General features: G+C 43.7%; 1 protein-coding gene across 9 annotated transcripts in view; it reads left to right on the forward strand.

The window, feature by feature from the left end:
- The window catches only part of myo5aa (myosin VAa), a 189,764-nt gene that overhangs the window by 115,790 nt on the left and 53,653 nt on the right, over window positions 1-20,321 (forward strand). For all 9 annotated transcript variants that reach the window (XM_068017977.1, XM_068017976.1, XM_068017979.1 and 6 more), the window contains 8 exons: window positions 1,261-1,344; window positions 5,995-6,144; window positions 7,920-8,017; window positions 9,986-10,072; window positions 10,248-10,356; window positions 15,749-15,960; window positions 17,341-17,497; window positions 18,999-19,238. In XM_068017977.1, the coding sequence (XP_067874078.1) occupies window positions 1,261-1,344; window positions 5,995-6,144; window positions 7,920-8,017; window positions 9,986-10,072; window positions 10,248-10,356; window positions 15,749-15,960; window positions 17,341-17,497; window positions 18,999-19,238 (1,137 nt within the window). The remainder of the gene's footprint in view (window positions 1-1,260; window positions 1,345-5,994; window positions 6,145-7,919; window positions 8,018-9,985; window positions 10,073-10,247; window positions 10,357-15,748; window positions 15,961-17,340; window positions 17,498-18,998; window positions 19,239-20,321) is intronic.

A 20,321-nucleotide genomic window follows, 5' to 3' on the forward strand; every position in this document is an offset into this window, starting at 1 on the left:
GAGAAGGACGAGTCCAATTGGCCTTGGGTTAGGTTAAAGACGATCTTTGTCTTGATCACTATCCCATGACCACTGCTGCACACTGATTGATGACCAGCTCAAGCTGAAGTATAATTCATCCATGGCCAAATAGCCTGCTTGCACGCATTATCAAGGATTATCCATAAATAATGGCCTCTTCAATCAGGTAGTGGAGGGTGACTGTTTTCCATAGAAGTGTACTCTAGAGAGGGGTCAGTGGCTTCAGGAGAAAATTGGAGTGAAATAAAATTTGGCGGAGCAAATTGACAAAAGAAAAATGGCACTTTTGAACTATGTTGGCCGAAGACCAGTATACCAACCATAAAATTCATTACAGTTCGATCCACGACACCTAAGGCTGCACTTTTTTTTATTCTTTCATGGGATGTGGGCGTCACCAGCAAGGCCTGCATTTGTTGCCCATCCCTAATTGCCCTTGACAACTGAGCGGCTTGCTAGGCCATTTCAGAGGGCAGTTAAGAGTCAACCACATTGCTGTGGGTCTGGAGCCACATGTAGGCCAGACCAGGTAATGACAGCAGATTTCCTTACCTAAAGGGCATTAGTGAACCAGATGGCTTTTTACGACAATCGACAATGATAGATTCATCGCACCATTACTGAGACTAGCTTTCAATTTCTGATTTCTTTTTTATTAATTAATTGAATTTAAATTCCACCGGTTGCCGCAGTGGGATTTGATCCGTGTCCCCAGAGCATTGGTTTGGGCCTCTGGAATACCGGTTCAGTGACATTACCACGTTTCCCTCAGGCCAGGTCAACATTTCTTGCCCATCCCTAATTGCCCTTGAGAAGGTGGTGGTGAGCTGCCTTCTTGAAATGCTGCAGTCCATATGATGTAGGTACACCCACAGTGCTGTTAGGGAGTTCCAGGTTTTTGACCCTGCGGCGGTGAAGGAACGGTGATATATTTCCAAGTCAGGATGGTGTGTGGCTTGGAGGGGAACTTGCAGATGGTGGTGTTCCCATGTGTCTGCTGCCCTTGTTTTTCTAGGTGGCCGAGGTCCTAGGTTTGGAAAGTGCTACCCTAGCTTCTCGCTAGCAGGCCCACTGCCCTGCTGTTCTCTATTTTGCTCTGTCAAACACAGGTGTCTCACTTATTATTTTTTGTTTTGGATATATTTTGGCCAATCCTTTTTTAAGAAAAATGTAGGGATTATTTATTGAAATGCATCTTGTGTTTTTCCTGATGATAAACTGTTGTTTGATCTTTAACAGGTTGAATACCAGTGTGAGGGATTTTTAGAGAAGAACAAGGATACTGTATATGAAGAACAAATCACTGTACTGAAGGCGAGTAAGGTGAGTGCCGCTAACTTTGAGTCACGTCACAGTTGTATGTGAGAAAATCTAGAACCTGTTTTGACCTGGCTCTCATTGCAGAAAAATGGCACATTGTGTGTTCGGTTATATAGCACTCCGGTTATAAAACTGTGCATCTCTACCGGTTGTTTACAAGCAATGCTACAAGGGATAACTAGAAAACATCAAAATATACATTTGAATTTCTCTCAGTGCGGATGAAATAAAAGAATTTGGTGCTGATGCAAAGTGAAATTAATGCCGGGGAAAATTTGGTATTCTCGCTTTTTAATAAGGGACAATTCTGAGCTTTTTTTTTGAACAAGCTGTTGGAATTCTCTTGATCGAGATTGCAGGAATAGGACTTCAGTGGGGTGGAAAAATCCAGGAGGTGGAATTATTTAAATATTTGTGTTGGGTGCGCACAGTGGGATAACATCCTGCAGAAGGAGCAGATCTGAGTGCCACCCAAGGGAGGAAGTACAAAAAAAAAATCCGTCCTTTTGATATTTGGCTTGATGAAGCAAGGGCGATTGATCCTTCTGTAGTGATTGCTGTTCGTCTTTCTAGCTGAAGGCCCCATTTCGGGCCTACAATGAGACCTCTGCCTACTCTCAGCAGGTAGAATGCCTATCGGGGCACGGTGGGCAGAATTCCAAAGGTAGTTCTGGGAACTGCTCCAGATCTCGCCTCAAAGTTGTTCTGTGATGTAATGGAGAGGGCAGAATAAGTGCCTGTACCCCAGGGAGTGCCATTTCTCCATCTCAGTGTGGTGGAATCCTGACCTGGGTTGTGCCTCAAATTACAGCCCCTGCTAGAATCACCGCCCATCCCCCACCCCATTGAATCCTCCCAATTTGCACATTTGCTCCTGTAGTCTTTTCAAAGAAAGAAGTGAATTAATGAAATTGTGGTTACAGAATGATTGCCAGTAGATGCCATGGGTTTTCAAAGTCAGCTGTTGGCAAAACTGAAAGGTGTGGTTAAATTACAGTCACTAAGTCAATTCAGAGAGCTGCAGGAGACTATGATCCAATCAGAGTTAAGTGTACATCCATACATTTTATAATGGGTAAAGGGACCTCCAGGTGATGAAATAGACTTTGTAATCCTCCCCTTCCCACTAGTCCAGTGCGTAGCTAAGTTACGCAGAGGAGGGCGAACCCAGACTGTGCTGACTTAACTTATCTCTGCTTGGGCAGTAATATAAAGCCCCTGAGTTAGGGATATAAAGATTGGCATGGATTTCTGTTCCTGGTTGCTATCCGGCATTCCTGGTTGCTATCCGCCATCCCTGCTGGAATTGAATGTATGGACAGTGGGTGAGGCAAGGATGAGGCCTTGGCCATAATGGCAACTGTGAGTCAATAGCCTGTTGACACGGGATAGGATTTTCTTGCAGGCTTCGGGACCTGGACATTGGGACCAAATAGGGGTCACAAGCCCACGCTTGTCGGCAGCAAGACCAGCGCTACGATATTCCCAGTGGCGGCCTCCTGATTGGCTGCCTCTGAGCTTGCTGTCCTGTTAAGGATAGCGGGTGGGACCCCGATGCTGCAGGCCCAATCAGAGGACTGGCAGCTCTACAATCTCGGCAGCCCCATCGATTGAGTTTGGCGCAGCTGAGGCAGGTCAGAGACCAAGAGGGCACCTCAAAATGGAAGCGCCCTTGGAAGCGAAAATTAAATTTCCATAGAGGAGAAAGGCAGCAGGCCCCTTGGATCGGAGGGGAAACCCCTCCGTTTGAGTTGTTGGGGCTGCAGGGACTGCCTCCCTTGTCTGCTGCTCCCTCTTTAAGGTATGGAACCTCTGACTTTGTTGCACCCCCCCCCCCCCCCTCCCAGCGTGAGGTGGGTGGGGGTAAGCTTCACTGCTGGCAAAATGCCAGTGAGGTCAGACAATCACCCCTAATTGGGGCCTTGATTATGTAAATTGGCTGCCTGCCTCACATGGTGCACGTGGCCGATCTGCACTGCTGCCTGCTTCTGGGAAACCATCTCAACAGTGGGAATGTTGGGGAGCCATCCCGATGTGGCCCGCTGCTATCTTCCTGGCCCCACTCCTGCTCCCCCCCCCCCCCCCCATCCCAAACCCACCACCCCAAGCATTATCATTGGCTGAGTGAATCCAGCATTTCTTGTTTTTGTTTCAGATTTCCAGCATCCGCAGTATTTTGCTTTTATTATCATTGGCTACTTGGAATTGGTCTCAAGGAGTGTTGGATATTTGTGGAACCAAATTTCAGTAAGGAGCGGGCAGGGGGAGAAATTGGAATAGCTGGGCAAGAAGTGTTTTTTTTTTAATTGATTGTGTTTTCCAGTTCAATACTGATTGTTGCATTCCTTTTCTTTTTGGCGCACCTGGATGTTTACTCCTCAGAAGGTAAAAAGTTTTGAAAGTTTCCAGTTTATATTGCTGGCTGTTGCATGAGATGGAGAGCCCAAGCTCTGCAACCTAACAACCAAAAACAATAATGCTTGATATATCTGCTGCATGGGAATAATGAATAGGGGAGGAGTTGACCTCTGCCCCACCTTCACAATATCCATCTTATTTAAAAATCTAGTGTTTTAAAATATGTCTGTATTTTGTCTCTCCTTTGGCTCAGTTGGCAAATTCACTACCATGTGTGGTACTGAATTTTTCAGAACTGGGAGGCTGCAGACTGATCCGGCTCATCCAACAGGGGATGGGAGGTTGGATGGGAGGTGGCCGTGTCCTAGGGGCAACAGCTGGCCTCAGTGCCCTAGGTTAGGGAGGAAATATTGGCTGCAGTAGCCAGAACCTGCTCAATAGTATTGAGTATTACTGAACGATGCATGTTTGCGTTCGTGAGACGAGGGCAAAATTGGACGTGGTGGTGATGCTTTCGACTGCCTCCTCTCCATAGTCAGACAGCCTCCCAACACGTGAAGGAAGACCACTGGCGAGCACCTCGGACTTATGAATTCATATCCTAGCATGAGTCAGCGCTTTCAGTAGCGATGAGTTTTAATTTAGAGGGCAGATTCAGTTCATAAAATGTGTTCAATATTTAATGGGTAAAATATTAATATTATATACACAGCAACATAATTGCTTTCTGTTGCATAATAAAAACTGTACTCTGGAACTGTATAGTGTCTGATGGCTATGCTATTATTCCAGGTGTGCTTAGAAATGAGTGAGTTACAGTGAAGTTGGAAATGGTTAAAATGGTGAGTGGATTTTGCACCACTCCAGCATCATGTAGAGTCCTGGAGACTGCAGTTATACTGTTGGAACTGGTATACAATCTTTGGAGCAGTGCGAGTGGACAGCACAGATGTTTTGCCTGTTGCCACCGCTCCAAGCTGTGCCCTGCTTCTGCTTGCTGCTAGAAATTAACATTAGAACTCCCACCTGGGGGCAATTGCCTCTCCCCTGTCATTAGAGTCTTAAAGGGGGTTGTTAATGGAAGTTTCAAGTGGAAATAAGAGAACGTAACCTGTCATCTGATCATCAGCCAAATGGATTAATTGAAAATCAGTTGAACGATTGATGTATTTGAAGTTTAAAAAGAACAGAGTTAATGGGTTACTGAAACTCTGGGTAGAGTAAACATTTCAGAGCAGACCAACAAGGAACTGGTTTTATTTCTGAGTTGGAGGCCTTTTTCAACAACATGGATTAAAGGAATGTGCTGTCCGACATGGATATCCAGCGTTCATTGTATATGCGCGAGGGAGGCTGTTGGGTTGGATCATTTTTCTTGTGCACTTCAGAGAGGATGACGTGCATCTGTTTTCCACCTTGACACCAGCCTGCCCCTCTCCGTCATGATATGTGTTGTAGGGTTAAGGAGGGAACTCTGGGCAGGGGGGGGGCCTCCAGGAAATGGTCCAGACTGATGGGCGCTTCTTTAGTTCTATGTGGATTTGTGATGGTCTCCTTGGTGAAATGAAGTTTTGATGTATTTATTTAGGAAGTGTGTTGTTCAGGACCTTTTCATAATGCAGCTGGAAAATAGGTTGAAACTTCACAGTCGAGTTTGCCCAGAATCTAACAGTGGTAGTCTGTTCAGATCCGATCCTGTTCACCTTCGTGTCTGGGTTGTATCTTTAATGACATTTAGAAACTGTAGTTTGCAGGAAATTTTGGCACTCGATATTTTCCAGCAGCTAAAACTCAGGATCATAAATATAATAGATTCACTAATAAATCCAATAAGGAATTCAGGAGAAACTTCTTTATCCAGAGAGTAGTTGGAATGTGGAACTCACTACCACATGGAGTTGTTGACGCAACCAGCTTCTGGAGGGGAAGCTAGAAAAGTACATGAGGGAGAAAGGAATAGAAGTATATGCTGATAGGATGAGTTGAAGTGGGCTGGGAGGAGGCTCATGTGGAGCATAAACACTGGCATCGAATGATTGGAATGAATGTCCAGTTTCTGTGCTGTACCTTCAGTACTATCATTGGGTTGTCAGTTGAGAGCCACAAGGCCAAAACATGTCTTCCTTGAGGGCCATTTATAGAAATGCTGGCCCATGGAAAATGGGAGGCTGGCCTGCGGCAACGCCAAACACAATATCAGATTTCTGAGGCACGTTTCAGCACAGGGGTAAAGGCTTGGTGATGTGAAATTAGGTCTGTTTTAATTGGTTATTGTTTTAATTCACACACAACCAGTTAAATCTGCTTGCGGAGCTCTTCCAAGACGAGAAGCTGGCCACCAGCCCAACTGAAGGACGGCCCCCAGTTGCCAGGGCAACTGTGAAATCTGCCAAGCCTAGAGCACTGCAGCCAAGCAAAGAGCATAAAAAATCAGTGGGACATCAGGTAAGACTCGTGTTTACTCTGAAGTGGCTTCTAAAAGAGCAGCTTCCAAGTGTAGAATTCAGTAATGGGTATTTGCATGTACTCACTGCTGCTGGACTATACTGGATACCCTATGGCTGGTGGGGAATTTGAATTCAGTTTGGAAAAAATATGGAAATAAAAAGCTGGTGGCAGTGACCATCAACTTGGTTAACTAATGTCCTTTAGGGAAGAGACTGCCCTTACCTGGCATACATGTAATTCTAGTCCCACACCAACATGGTCAACTCTTAACTGGCATCTGAGGGGGTCTTACAAGCCACTCAGTTGTATCAAACAGAAGACCCACCACCACCTTTCAGCAATAAATGCCAGTCTTGCCAGTGGCACCCACATGACTGGGGAAAAAAGACGTATGGCCTAATGGGCAATGCATATACAGACTGCTGAGGGTGGAGATGTTTTGAGTAGACTGCTGGATTTTTTAAAATCTGCTGTTTTATGTTAAAGTCCTGAGTTTTCTCTTCAAGTGGAACATTAGGGCTGAGCTACATTACTGAGGCAAGGTCCTGGTGGAGTTTCTGGTTGGAACCTTGCTGTTTTATTGGAGGGTGCAGGCAGGTCTGGCCTAAGTTTCAAAATTTTTATTAGAAGTTGTTCATTGTCTGGTCCTAACCACAGTCAATGTCTCATCGTCTACTGACTGTGACCTTAGATGGAACTAGCAGGAGGTCCGCGAGTGATGTCGCTATGGGGAGAGGGAAGGTGCTTCTCTTGCCTAGTCCCTCCTCACAGCTGTGCCAAAAGGTACAGACTTCCCCCCAAATTATTTAAATTGGCGTTACCCCAAGATTTCAAATGGGGCTGGGGATGTTGCTGTGCTCAAGAGTCTGGAACCCTGTAGATATGAGGCACAAAAGCAATCAAAGGTTATATTCTTGATGCAAAATGGTTTTGTGATTTGGTCCAAAGATTGTAACTAGCACTAGCATCATTGTTGCTTTCCCATTGTCTGACCCTGCAATCCATTGGATAATACAAAGCTGTTGTGTGTGAAAAGCTATTGCAATTCTGTAAAGTGGTCCCAATGACTGTACTTATAGGAATAGAGGCGGACAGCTCAGCACTAATAGAGTCATGCGAAACACTGTCAGCACCCTTCATTCGCAATCATTTGTGAACTATTCTCTCTCTCTCTATCGTTATGTTATTTTCCTTGCTGGTTTAGTGAGGAAGGCTGGTAGTTGTTACCTGGTTTATGCCAGTGCTGGCTGAAAGTTGATGGCTCCTTTTCAAATGTTCTGATTTCCTTTCCCCCCCATTTCTGCCATTGTTAGATTTCAGTTGGATTCCTATTCTGGCTGTTTACCTTAGTGGCTTATCAATGGCCTGTTTATATATTTCATTCCCTTCTCTCCATGTACCATTGTGTGTATGGAGCCTTTTCCCCAGGCCTCTACCAGTACAGCTTGAGAATTGGCTGCTGGGATGCAGGTGAACAGAACCAGTAATGATCATGAATCTTTCCAATTTCCTCCCCCCGCCCCCAAAAAAACGAGAGTCTCTTTGCTCAAATAGACTTCTGGCTATAACTGTCAAAGCTCGCTTTTGAACTCAATTGGTCAAGGCACTGGAGGGCACATGGTAACCATGGAAACCCCAACAGAGAGTCAAGGCAGGGAGAAAGTGAAGAGGGAAAAATAAATCCTGACACATTGAAGGAGAGAGAAAATGTTAAAGATGTTCCACTAATTAATTTCACTAATTAATATTGGGTTTCATATCAATTTTTGCAGTTCCGTAACTCCCTTCATCTGCTGATGGAGACCCTTAATGCTACAACACCTCACTACGTGCGATGCATTAAACCCAATGATGACAAATTTGCTTTCACGTAAGCCAAACTAAATGTGCTTTCATTCTCATCTTATTAACCTGTGTCATTGTGCCTGTTTTAGGTGTTTGTCACTCTGAGTCTGCAGAATGCTTTAAACATTGTAATTATGCAAGCCTTGCATTTGTGTTGTGCTAAAATAGAATGTTGTGTAAATTGATCCAGAATGTATTTACCATTTCTTTCAGCCAACAAAAAAAAACCCTGTGAGTGTTGCTGGGTCTCTCAGAATGTTATTGTTCCTGTGTAATCCAGGTTGATGCTGGTATCTTCCTTACAGACTACAGAATCCTTGAAGTCTCAGGGCCAAAGTCACAGGGGAAAGTGAAGATTCCGCTAAAAACAATCCTACGACTTTTTAGATTCAGTGATTTTTGTTGTTGTTGTTGTTGCAATTAAAGCTATGGGCCCTTTCTCTAAAGTCATTTATGAAATATGGATTTTTTTTTTTAGGATTGAAATTTTCACTTTTTTCATTTTTTAAAAATTAAGTACATTATTTGTTCTCTGGATATGGGCAATGCTGAAAAAGCTACATTTCTAGCTGTGCCCTGGCTGCTGTGTGGAGGTGGGTCTTCCCTTGAACCAGTGGTGGTAGCTGATTCCACTATATTGACCCAGTGATAATTTTCCATCTGCTCTTATTCTTACTGAGGGTGAAGTTTTTTTTGATGAGCTCTCTGTATTTAGAAGTGTTGCGGGACCAATCCTCTAACACAGCCGATTTCCTCCCTACCGTCGGTCTTGCAGTCAGGTAGAGTGATAGTCATGATGCTTGGATTTTACCACAAACGACTGGTAAATGGGATCAAGTTCCAGGTGGGTGGGGAAGAGTTCTCTCAGACCACTGACACTGAAAATTAAAAGGTTAAGCAAGAGCTCAGGCCTCCAAATGATTAGCACTGTGACTCTGAGCATGTCTAGATGTTGTCTGTTGCCAAATGAAAAAGTGCTTTGCACTTTGGATCAGACTTTCTATGAACTAGATATGGATAACTAGTTTAACAAGGATTTCATCAATCCACCAGGAATTTAATCTTTTTTTGAAAAAAAAAAGGCAACATTCGCTATTGATGTGATTAGGCTTCAGAAATGTGCTGTGGTGAAACTTGACCTTAAATTTACTGCATTTGTTTGTGCTCAGCAGCGGGATTCCACCTGTGTCTGCAGTTCACACTTGACCATCTGTGTAGTGATGTGCATGACCACGACTGGCACAAAGCAGGGGTCAATATTGGCTCCATAGTTTAAAAAAAAGTTCTACCACTTTAGACTGGGTTATATTTACTGTCTGGTGGGGTATGGTAGCATTGTGGTTATGTTACCGGACTAGTAATTCAGAGGCCTGGATTAATGATCCAGAGATGTGAGTTCAAATCCCAGCAGAGCAACTGGTGAATTTAAGTTTCTATAGGAATCAAGGGATACGGGGAGAAAGCGGGAACAGGTTACTGAGATTGGACGATCAGCCATGATCGTATTAAATGGCGGTGCAGGCTCGAAGTGCCGAATGGCCTACTCCTATTTTCTATGTTTCTATGTCTGGGTCTGAAGTGTGTTCCTTTGATTATTGTATTCATACATTGCAGCAATTGGAGTTACAAACTGGATTATTGTCTTGATGTTGCCAATGACTTGTCCACAACATTATCCATCTCAACATTCTCGTTCTTGCTCAGTTGACTCTCCGAGTAGGGGAGACGAGGCTGGGTATGAGCTCACTGTGTGATTGTGACTGTAAATTGAATGGCACTTTGGGCCCAAGTATTGTCTTTATTGACTTTAGGCCAATTCAGAAACTGAGAACTAGGGATCCTTCCAATTGGAGCTAAATTCTCCCTGGGTCTTTTTTAATAGTCTGTTTCTGGAATTTGAATTGCTTCAGTTTAGAGTCTGGCTTGGTTAGTTCATCTGATAATTTTGAATCTATGTCTATAACATTAACTTGATCTAAATGTGTTTCCATAGGTTTGATCCAAAACGAGCAGTGCAACAGCTTCGAGCTTGTGGTGTACTAGAAACCATTAGGATAAGTGCTGCAGGCTTCCCATCAAGGTACTGCAAACCATCCAGAAGAAATCTGGAAATCCCATTGTTTCATTATGTGAGGAGGTCCTTTGTTTAGAGTCATCTTTTCATTCAGATTTATGTTCATGTTTTACATGTGCATTGCTACTGTGAACTTAAAGTTGAAAATCTGCTTTGATTCATTGAGTTTCTGGATTTTCAGGTGGACGTATCAAGAATTCTTCAACCGTTATCGTGTCCTGATGAAGCAAAAAGATGTTCTCAGTGACAAAAAGCGGACGTGCAGAAATGTCCTGGAAAAGTTAATAAAGGTGATCAGTTGAATTATGCAGACTTGAGCATTGAGCCTTTTCAGGAAAACAGCAGTACAGGCTTAATGTTTTCATTATGTGTACTAATGGCCAAACATAATGTTTTGGGTAGAAGAGTATTGGTCCATCAAGTCTCCCCTTCTAAATGTCCCATCTATTTCCTCACTTCTCCCAGTTTTCAATTTCTGCAGGAAGAGTAACTATTCTGCAGTTTCCCTGAATGTGCTGACTCATGATGGGGCCAGTCACCCTCTGGAATCTTATCCAAGTGCCTATTCTTCTTCTGTGACCATAGACACGATTATGTCGATAATGACTTCCAACAATGTTTGCAACATTGTGAAGCATCTGAAGGTGCTTCACAGAGACATAATAAGAAAAATCAGCCAAAGATGGAGACTATTAAGAAGGGCAGATAAAAGTTCGCCATTCAGGTGGCTTTCAAGGAGTCTTTCTTGTAAAGAATCAGAGGATGATTGAGGAAGGGAATTCCACACATGGGCTAAGGTAGCTGAAGACACAGTTGCTAATGGTGGCAGATATGCACCAGACTGGAATCAAAATAATGGACAGTTTGGGCCCTGCAGGCTGGAGGAGGTTATAGAGGTTAGGATGGGGCAGGTCATGAAAAGATTTAAACATGAGTAGGAGAAATCAAAATTGAGATGTTGGGGACGAATGTAGGTTAGCGAGGTTAGGGGTGATGGGAGAAGTGGGACTTGATGAGCTGTAGGATACGGGCAGCTGAGTTTTCGATGAGCTGAAGTTTAGAGAGGGTGGAAGATGACAGGGTGGGCGAGTATTGGAATAGTCAAGTCTGGAAGTGAAAAAGTCATGGATGAGAATTTCTGCAGCAGATAGACTGCAGTAGGGGCAGAGGTGGTAGATGTTATGGTCGTAGACGAAGGCAATGTTCGTCATGGAGAGGATTCTGAGACTACCCTTTTTTATTTCCACTCTTAGCTAGAGCATCGCAAGCAAGAACTTCTCTTCTGATCTTCACACCATTATCATTGGAGTACCTCAAGGAATTATCCTTGCCTCCCTCCTCTTGCTCAGCTATATGCTGCCCTGTGATAAAATCAAGCAGGGATATGGCATCAGCTTCCACATATATACTGATGACTGCTGGCTTCTGGCAATTGTCACAGGCTGCACAAGACTGTTCACAATCTCCACATCCTGTTTGACCCTGAGCTAAGCCATCGACCCCATAATCCACTTGAGCACAAATAAAACCTGCTTCCATCTCCATAACGTCACCTATCTCTGCTGCTAAATCAGTCCAATGTTTGCTGAATCCCTAAATCATGCCTCGTCGCATCCAGATACAACTATTAGAATAATGAAATAAAAACAGAAAGTGCTGGAAATACTCAGCAGGGCAGGTCACTCATTAACTCTGTTTCTTCCTCCACAGATGCTGCCAGACCTGTTGAGTATTTCCAGCACCTTCTGCTTTTATTTCAGATTTCCAGCATCTGCAGTATTTTGCTTTAAAAACTGTTAGAATGCTGTTCTAACCAGTCTGCAATCTGTAAACTTCAAATTATCCAAAACTGCTGTCCATACCGTATCCCGCACTACTTCCTGCTTGCCCATCATCTCTGTCCTTAATGACTTCTGCTGGCCCTCGGTCCTCCAGTGCCTCCAAATTAAAATTCTTATCCTTGTGTTCAAGTTCTATCTTTGTAACAGTCCTATCTCCAAGAACTCAGACCTTTTGCACATTCCTCCCTCCCCTGGTGTGTCCTCAGCCATTTCAGCCTCATGCTCTGGGATTCCCCATCTAAACTCCTCCCCTTCCCTCTCATCTTTTAAGACTCTATATAGTATCCACTTTACTCACTACTTTGATAGTCTTCCTGATACCACCTTCTTTGGCTCAGTGTTCATTTTTGTCTGGTTTTTGCCTCTGAGAAGTGCCTTGGGATCTTAGTTTTTGCATTAAAGGCACCACATCAATTGCAAGTCATTGTTGATGATGTGGGTTCGGAAGCTCAACTGGTCAGAAAGTTTGCTGTGGTGACAAGCATTCTGTTCAACCTGGAACAGCGGCCCGGGGAGAGGGATGGAATTGGCGACGGGGAATATGGAGTTTTCGATGGGAGCCAAAGCTGATGACTCCGGTCTTCCCAATATTTAACTGAAGGAATTTGCTGCTCATCTAAGATTGCATGTTGGACAATCAATCGGACATCACAGATCGAGAGATGGGATGGAGAGCTATGTGAGGGAGAGGAATGAGCTGACTCATTTAGCTCATGAGCCCATGTGGAGACTAATTATAGTAAAATACCACAGTGATAATCAAAGAGAATGTTACTAGAATTCCTTTGATATTAAAGAAACATCTAGTATAGTCTGAGATTCCATTACTGGCCAATTAAACCAATTAACTGGCCAATTAGCTGCCACTTCCTGCCTCCTTTAGGCTGGTTCAGGGCCCATGGACGTGCTCCCCCCCCCCCCCCCCCGACCCCCCGGGGGCAATGGCCGCCCCCCATGGCTATAGCACTGCTGCTGGAGCATGAACCCCTCTGATCACCAGGCCCTGCCTGCCTGACCCCAATGCATTAAATTTAAAAACTTAACTGCGCTTCGAGGCACCCCAACATGGAGGTGCCCTCCTCTACGTCCTGCATCCTTATTGGTGGCACTGCCGAGTTGTCAGCCCTCTGATTGGGCCGGCAGCTTTGGAAGGCGGGCCGCTGTTCTCAATTGGACAGCTGCGTCGGCAGCAGCCTCTTAATTGGTCGCTGCTGGTAAAATGCTGCCCAGGGTCCCGCTGTCCATCCACGCAGGCTCGGGTCCCACTTTCAGTCCTGGTGGTGGGGCGCAGTCGCAGTCTCACCAAAATAATACTGGTCACATTTCACCTGTTGAATTCCAGAGATTCTTTTTTAAAGCACTGAGAAATGTTGTGAAAAGCCAGAATGCAGAACTCTAGCAAGGATGAAAAATGTAGAGGACAAAATACATCAAAAAGCAGAGATAACAAAGTTGGGTTTCTGGAAACCTTGGGCTAGATTTTAACTCATTCAAAGCCCATCCACTTGCACAGAGTTAAAATTGGGCCGTAAGTTTGTATTTGCAATCAATCAGTAAGTGATAATGGCCTGTCAGCAAGTTTATAAATGTTGGTCATTAGACATCTTTTGTGGTTTGGAATAATCTGTAGATAATTTCGGTTGGAATTAATTGACAGACAGGCATCTGTATCCATGTCTGTACCCGAAAATAGTTTTCAGTCTTGCTAGTTAAATTCATGATATATATGAGAGCAAGCAAGAAGTGGAAAGGTTTTTAAAACTGTATAAGTGGATCTTCCACAGTAAATTGGGATCTGTTTTAAAAGGGTAGGAGCATTATACCATGTAATGTACAGTGTGCTGCCAAGTGGCAGCTATGTGTAACCTATCTTATCCTTTTAAGATTTTTTGTTATTCCACCAAGTGGGATGTGAGCATTGCTGTCAAGGCCATCATTTGTTTCCCATCTCTAATTGCCGTTGAGAAGGTGGTGGTCAGCTGCCTTCTTGAACTGCTGCAGTCCATGTGGTGTAGGTACACCCACAGTGCTGATAGGGAGGGCGTTCTAGGTTTTTGACCCAGCGACAGTGAAGGAACAGTGATATAGTTTCAAGTCAGCATGGTGTGTGGCTTGGAGGGGAACCTTTAGATGGTGGGGTTCCCATGTGTCTGCTGCCCTGTCGTTCTGGGTGGTAAAGGTGTTGCATGTTTGGAAGGTCCCTTTTAAGATCGTTGGGTCTAATTGCTGCAACATTCTCAGAAGGACATGATGCAGTGCTCTGTAGTATATGTATGCAAGTTCTCTCTCTAAACTATCAAAAGCTTTTCGTATAGCGTGCATTTCCTGCAAGTCATAGTCATTTACGTTCCAGAAGGAGGCCATTCGACCTAACGAGTCTGTGCCGGAAGTATCAATGTTACTTCCAGAAAGACCTTCAGCAACACTATAATTACACTGAATGTTGTTTAACTTGTTAATTTAACTTGTAGATAGTCAAATTCTGCCTTTTTAGTATCAGTAAATGTCAATGCTGATGGGTTTAGTTTATGTTTAGTTTTTAGTTTAGAGATACAGCACTGAAACAGGCCCTTCGGCCCACCGAGTCTGTGCCGACCATCAACCACCCATTTTATACTAATCCTACACTAATCCCCATATTCCTACCACATCCCCACCTGTCCCTATATTTCCCTACCACCTACCTATACTAGGGGCAATTTATAATGGCCAATTTACCTACCAACCTGCAAGTCTTTTGGCTTGTGGGAGGAAACCGGAGCACCCAGAGAAAACCCACGCAGACACAGGGAGAACTTGCAAACTCCACACAGGCTGTACCCAGAATTGAACCCGGGTCGCTGGAGCTGTGAGGCTGCGGTGCTAACCACTGCGCCACTGTGCCGCCCTTGAAGGTACACAGTGAAAGGAAATATAACGTTTGGCATGAAAACGAATTTGAGTCATTGGCATTGGTTTGATACAAGTTGTTTTCCACAACCATAGGAGATTGTGTGAATAAAAACTGACCTTGAAGAGTAGTATTGATAAATTAATGACAATAAAACAGCCTCAAAATAAGAAATATTCAACATACTGTTTAGGTTGGACCTTTTTAAATTGAGTTATTCCATATAAATAGATTGTCACGCTGACAGCCTAACGAAACATAATAGGACAATGCATTTGTAATAAATAATGTATTTCATGCATTATTGAACATTTAAACTTTGTCATTTATCTGTGTTTATGAATCCTTCTCAAATGAATATTTAGTTGAGAACAGTGCATGGACTTCTGTTAGTGATGTATCTTCAGTATTTTGACTGGAGTTAGAGTTCTTCTTTGGCCTCCTTGTCTCGAGACAATGGGTAAGCGCCTGGAGGTCAGTGGTTTGTGAAGCAGCGCCTGGAGTGGCTATAAAGGCCAATTCTAGAGTGACAGACTCTTCCACAGGCGCTGCAGATAAAATTGGTTGTCGGAGCTGTTGCACAGTTGGCTCTCTCCTTGCGCTTCTGTCTTTTTTCCTGCCAACTGCTAAGTCTCTTCGACTCGCCATGCTTTAGCCCCGCCTTTATGGCTGCCTATTCAACCCCAAAACCAAAAAAAAATTATATAACTTCATGGGATTAGTCAGCTTAATTGAAGAGCAGTCGGGATATCTTGCAGGAATGCAATTTTGTCACCACCCACCCAATCAGACTATTAGAATGTTGATCTATGTCATTTAGATCTGAATTTCTATTCGGTAAGATATGAGATTGTCGCACCCTGTATCAGGTTAAGATTAAGTATGCTCTTTTTTTGGATAATTACATTCCCATCTCTGTTGCACTATTATAATTTTGTGCTTGTTGTTTAGGACCAGGATAAGTACCAGTTTGGTAAAACAAAGATTTTCTTTCGTGCTGGGCAAGTGGCCTACCTGGAGAAGCTGCGAGCAGACAAGCTCCGAGCTGCCTGCATCAGGATCCAGAAGACCATTCGGAGCTGGCTGCAGCGGAAGAAGTACTTGCGCATGCGGAAGGCTGCAATTACTATTCAGAGATATGTACGGGGCTATCAAGCCAGATGGTATGATGCTTTTCAAATCAACAAATTACCTCTTAATGGGAGCCTACATTGGTGCACTAGTACGTTGCACTGCATCTTGGAAAGGGATGGCAGGAGTTTGTGAGGCGTCATACGTGGGAATTAAGTTCTCATTTGAGCTACACTGACAAATGGGGAGAAGTTGGAGTGTGAATCGATCCATGTTACCGTTGTAACCAAATAGAGCCTAGGAACAGGGTCACCTACGCATCTCCTTGTTTGGAGAAGGGACCTAAAGGAAAGCTGGGTGAATAAGTCTAAAATGTACATTGTATTGTTCACTCTTTTCTAAAGTCTCAGGATTTTCATTCATCAATCCATTCAGGGAGTTTGTAGTATTTTACTCATTAAGCATGTAGAGTGAGCCATTTCTTAACAAGTGCTAATAATCTGCTACAACAAAAACAAGAAATGCTGGATTCACTCAGCAGGTCTGGCAGCATCTGTGGAAAGAGAAGCAGAGTTAACGTTTCGGGTCAGTGACCCTTCTGCTGTTCTACTACTTACTTTTACACAACATTTGTTTCTCAATACGCGAACATGATGCTTCCAATGGTTAGAATGTCTGTGAGGCATGGACCAAATTCCTCAATGTCTTCATATTCCTTTTTTCCAAATTGACACAATGAATAAGCAAGACTTTTTTTTTCTTTGGCTTCCTTATATTGAGAGACAACGGGTAAGCGCCTGGAGGTGGTCAGTGGTGTGTGGAGCAGCGCCTGCAGTGGCTATAAAGGCCAATTCTAGAGTGACAGGCTCTTCCACAGGTGCTGCAGAAAAATTTGTTTGTCGGATCTGTTACACAGTTGGCTCTCCCCTTGCGCTTTTGTCTTTTTTCCTGCCAACTGCTAAGTCTCTTCAACTCGCCACACTTTAGCCCCGCCTTTATGGCTGCCCGCCAGCTCTGGCGAACGCGAGACTATTTCTAGAGATATTCCTCCTTCTCATCTACTCAATAATAGTTCAATTGTGCAAAAGCCAACTGACAACAGTAGCATTGAATATTTACTAATTTACATCCATAATATTGTAATACCAGTGATGTTGATTGTCTTATTTGGAATTGACCTCAGCCTGATTCAGAATATTGTGGATTCAAGAATACATCAAAGCAGTACTGAAGGAGTGCTGCGCTGTCAGAGGTACCATCTTTTGGTTGAGACATCAAACCACCTGCCTCCCGGTTGGATGTAAAAAGGCCACTTGCTACTTTTCAAGGAAGAGCTGAGGAGTTCTCCTGGCCTTGTTTATCCCTATACACCAAAAACATTTAACATAAATCAGATTTGTCAGTGTGTTGTCCAGTGTATATTGTGCTCCTCAAAGGCTTTGAATAACAGTGGACTTTTTGTTGTGTTCCAGCTATGCTCAGTTCCTCCGCAGGACCCGGGCAGCAATCCTCATCCAAAAATATCAGCGTATGTACGCTGCTCGGCAAAAGTTCCTGCGTATCCGGTCAGCAGCCATTGTTATCCAGTCTTTTGTGCGAGGCTTCCGGGGAAGGCAACAATACAAGGCGGTAAGCAATTGCTTTAATAGCTCACTTCATTGCCTTCTTTCCAAACACCTTAATGGTTCAGAGTGACATCCAGAAAGAAAAATGAAAATGCCAAGCAAAATTACTTCCATAATTATGGGACATTATTATGACCCTGTCACAATAAAATAATATACAGTATTTTTGTATGGAAGGCACAGCTTTTTTGTATTCATTGTTATAAATGCAAATATCATGATAAAGATATCAAGATAAAGGATGTTAGTACTGGTGACTGAAATGTGTTTCCCAGGCATCCCAGTTTAACACTGCAGAGCAAATCTCCCTCCACTCTGTCCCAACAATATACCTCAGCCTGAACCTCAAGAACCGCCCCCATACGGTGTTCTAGTTTTTCATTTCTCACATCAGCCTATGAGTAAGATTGGCAGTTAGCACTGATGTCCAGAAGTGCCCAAACTAATGCAGCAGAGCATCTTTACTGAAGAGACCACTATCCCAGCAATCTGGACCTGGGTGCGAAAGCCACGGTCTAAGCCCAGTGCACCACAAAGTTTCTCACTGGCCTTGCTGATTGTTTTGTATATTGGCACAGTGACAAAGTAGAGCAGGAAGCAACCATGACGAAGGCAGATATCTAAAAACGAAATAAACCCTTGTGAATACTCAGTGGACAGAAAACCCTGGGGAATTTGTGTGGGTGACATCGGGTGATCTCGAGCTTTCCCATAGCCAATGTTTGGCCAATAATGAGCTTAACAAGAGGTAGTTAAGCTTCCAACAAAAGGTAATTTTAAAAATCTGTTTGGATTCTGCCACATACACACACACACACACAGAGTAATAATTGAATAATCCCAAATGAATGTTATGAAATGAATATGCATTCCAATTAAGAGTGGGATCCAATTATGTCTCAAACGCCTAAAATCACTTGTAATGGGCTAATTTAACAGGCATTAAAGTTCTTGCAAATGGTGTGAATGTGCATTCCTTCTAAAACTATTAATTCCATTGAATTAATAAGACAATTGAGTTCCCAGCTTGGCTCACTTGGTGGTGCACTCATCTCATGAGTTCAGAGGTTGTGGATTCAATCCTCAATCCAGCACCTAAAAAGTAACCTGATAACTCACTACAGTGCTCCGGATGAGCTGCCTTTTTAATGCAACATTAAAACAAAAATCACATGGAGCTGTTTTTTTAAAAATAATTTTCCCAGTGTTCCAGCCAGCAGTCCTCTTCAAATGAACATGATTAACTGGTCAATCATCCAATATGCTGTTTGTGGGGTCTTGCTGTGTGCAAATTGGCTGCTGCATTTGCTGACATAATTGTATCTCAAAAGTAACTCAGTGGATGTGAAGAGCATCTGTGGGGGCGATCAGGAAATATAAGTTTAAAGGTTATTTGTTCCTTCGAAGACCTGATCCAATTAGCAGCACCACTACTTATATGCAAACATTATAAGGCTTCTGCTATAACAATATATATCGTTCAAATTTTTTTCTTTCACAAACAGGTCCTCCGAGATCAAAAAGCTATCATTCTTCAGAAGCACGTGCGGGGCTGGATGGCAAAGCGCAAGTACAGGAGGACCCACAACGCCATCGTCTACTTGCAGTGTTGCTACCGTCGCATGATGGCAAAGCGCGAGCTTAAGAAGCTGAAGATTGAAGCAAGATCTGTAGAGCATTACAAGACCCTCAACATAGGCATGGAGAACAAGATTGTGCAGCTGCAGTGCAAAGTCAACAACCAGGTAACCCCAGTATTCATCCAATACTTTGGAGGTTTCCAGTGGTGGACAAATGGAATCTGTTTCATCAGCTGTACGGTGGCAATTTTTTCTTCAAAATAACATCTATACAATGAAGTAGCAGTTGTACTACAATGCCAGTCTGTAGCTGGAAATTATAAAGTGCAGCAAGCAAGACTCGACTTGTATTGTAGCCTGGTACTTTTCCCCCCTCCCCACCAGGTAACAGTTCTGCACACATGTCCTTACACATGTCTCCCTGCTTCAGCTCATCTGCTGCTGAAACTCTCTTCCATACCTTTGTTACCTCTAGAGCTGACTATTGTAACGCATTCCTGGCCGGCCTGCCACATTCTACCTTCCGTAAACTTGAGGCCATCCAAAACTCAGCTGCTCGCCAAGTCCCATTCACCCATCACCCCAATGCACGCTGACCTACACTGGCTCTCGATCAAGCAAAACCTCGATTTTAAAATTCTCATCCTTGTGTTCAAATCCCTCCATGGTCTTGCCCCACGCTATCTCTGTAATCTCCTTCAGCCCCACAACCCTCCGAGATATCTGCGTACCGATTTTTAGTTGCTCTGCCATTGGTGTCTACGCCTTCAGCCGCCGTGGCCCTAAGCGCTGGAATTGCTTCCCTAACCCCCTCCACCCCTCTATCTCTCTTTTCTCCTTTAACTCTCTTTAAAACCTACCTGCTTGACCATATGCCCTTATAGCTCCTTATGTGGCTCAGTGTCAAATTTTCCTTTATAACGCTCCTATAGAGCGACTTGGGTCATTTGATTATATTAAAGACACTATATAATTACAAGTTATTGTTGCTGAGATAGCTCGTCTCATCAACTGGGATGCCAAAATTGGCTGCTGGAGGCTTGCCGCCTCCAATTGCTAGCGCTGACCCTTGCTGTACTTGTCTGGATTCTGGGTGAGAACCAATCAGTCTCAGTTGTGATGTTCTTCACACCAGATAGCCCAGTGACGCTCAACGTCAAGGGTCATATATGAAGAATGGCCACTACAGCAAAGGGACCAGAGGATGATTGCAGCCAGTGACAGTGCATTCTAGTGATGGAGTCAATG

This window comes from Heterodontus francisci, chromosome 38 (assembly GCF_036365525.1).
Source record: "Heterodontus francisci isolate sHetFra1 chromosome 38, sHetFra1.hap1, whole genome shotgun sequence".
NCBI classification, from domain to species: Eukaryota; Metazoa; Chordata; class Chondrichthyes; order Heterodontiformes; family Heterodontidae; genus Heterodontus; species Heterodontus francisci.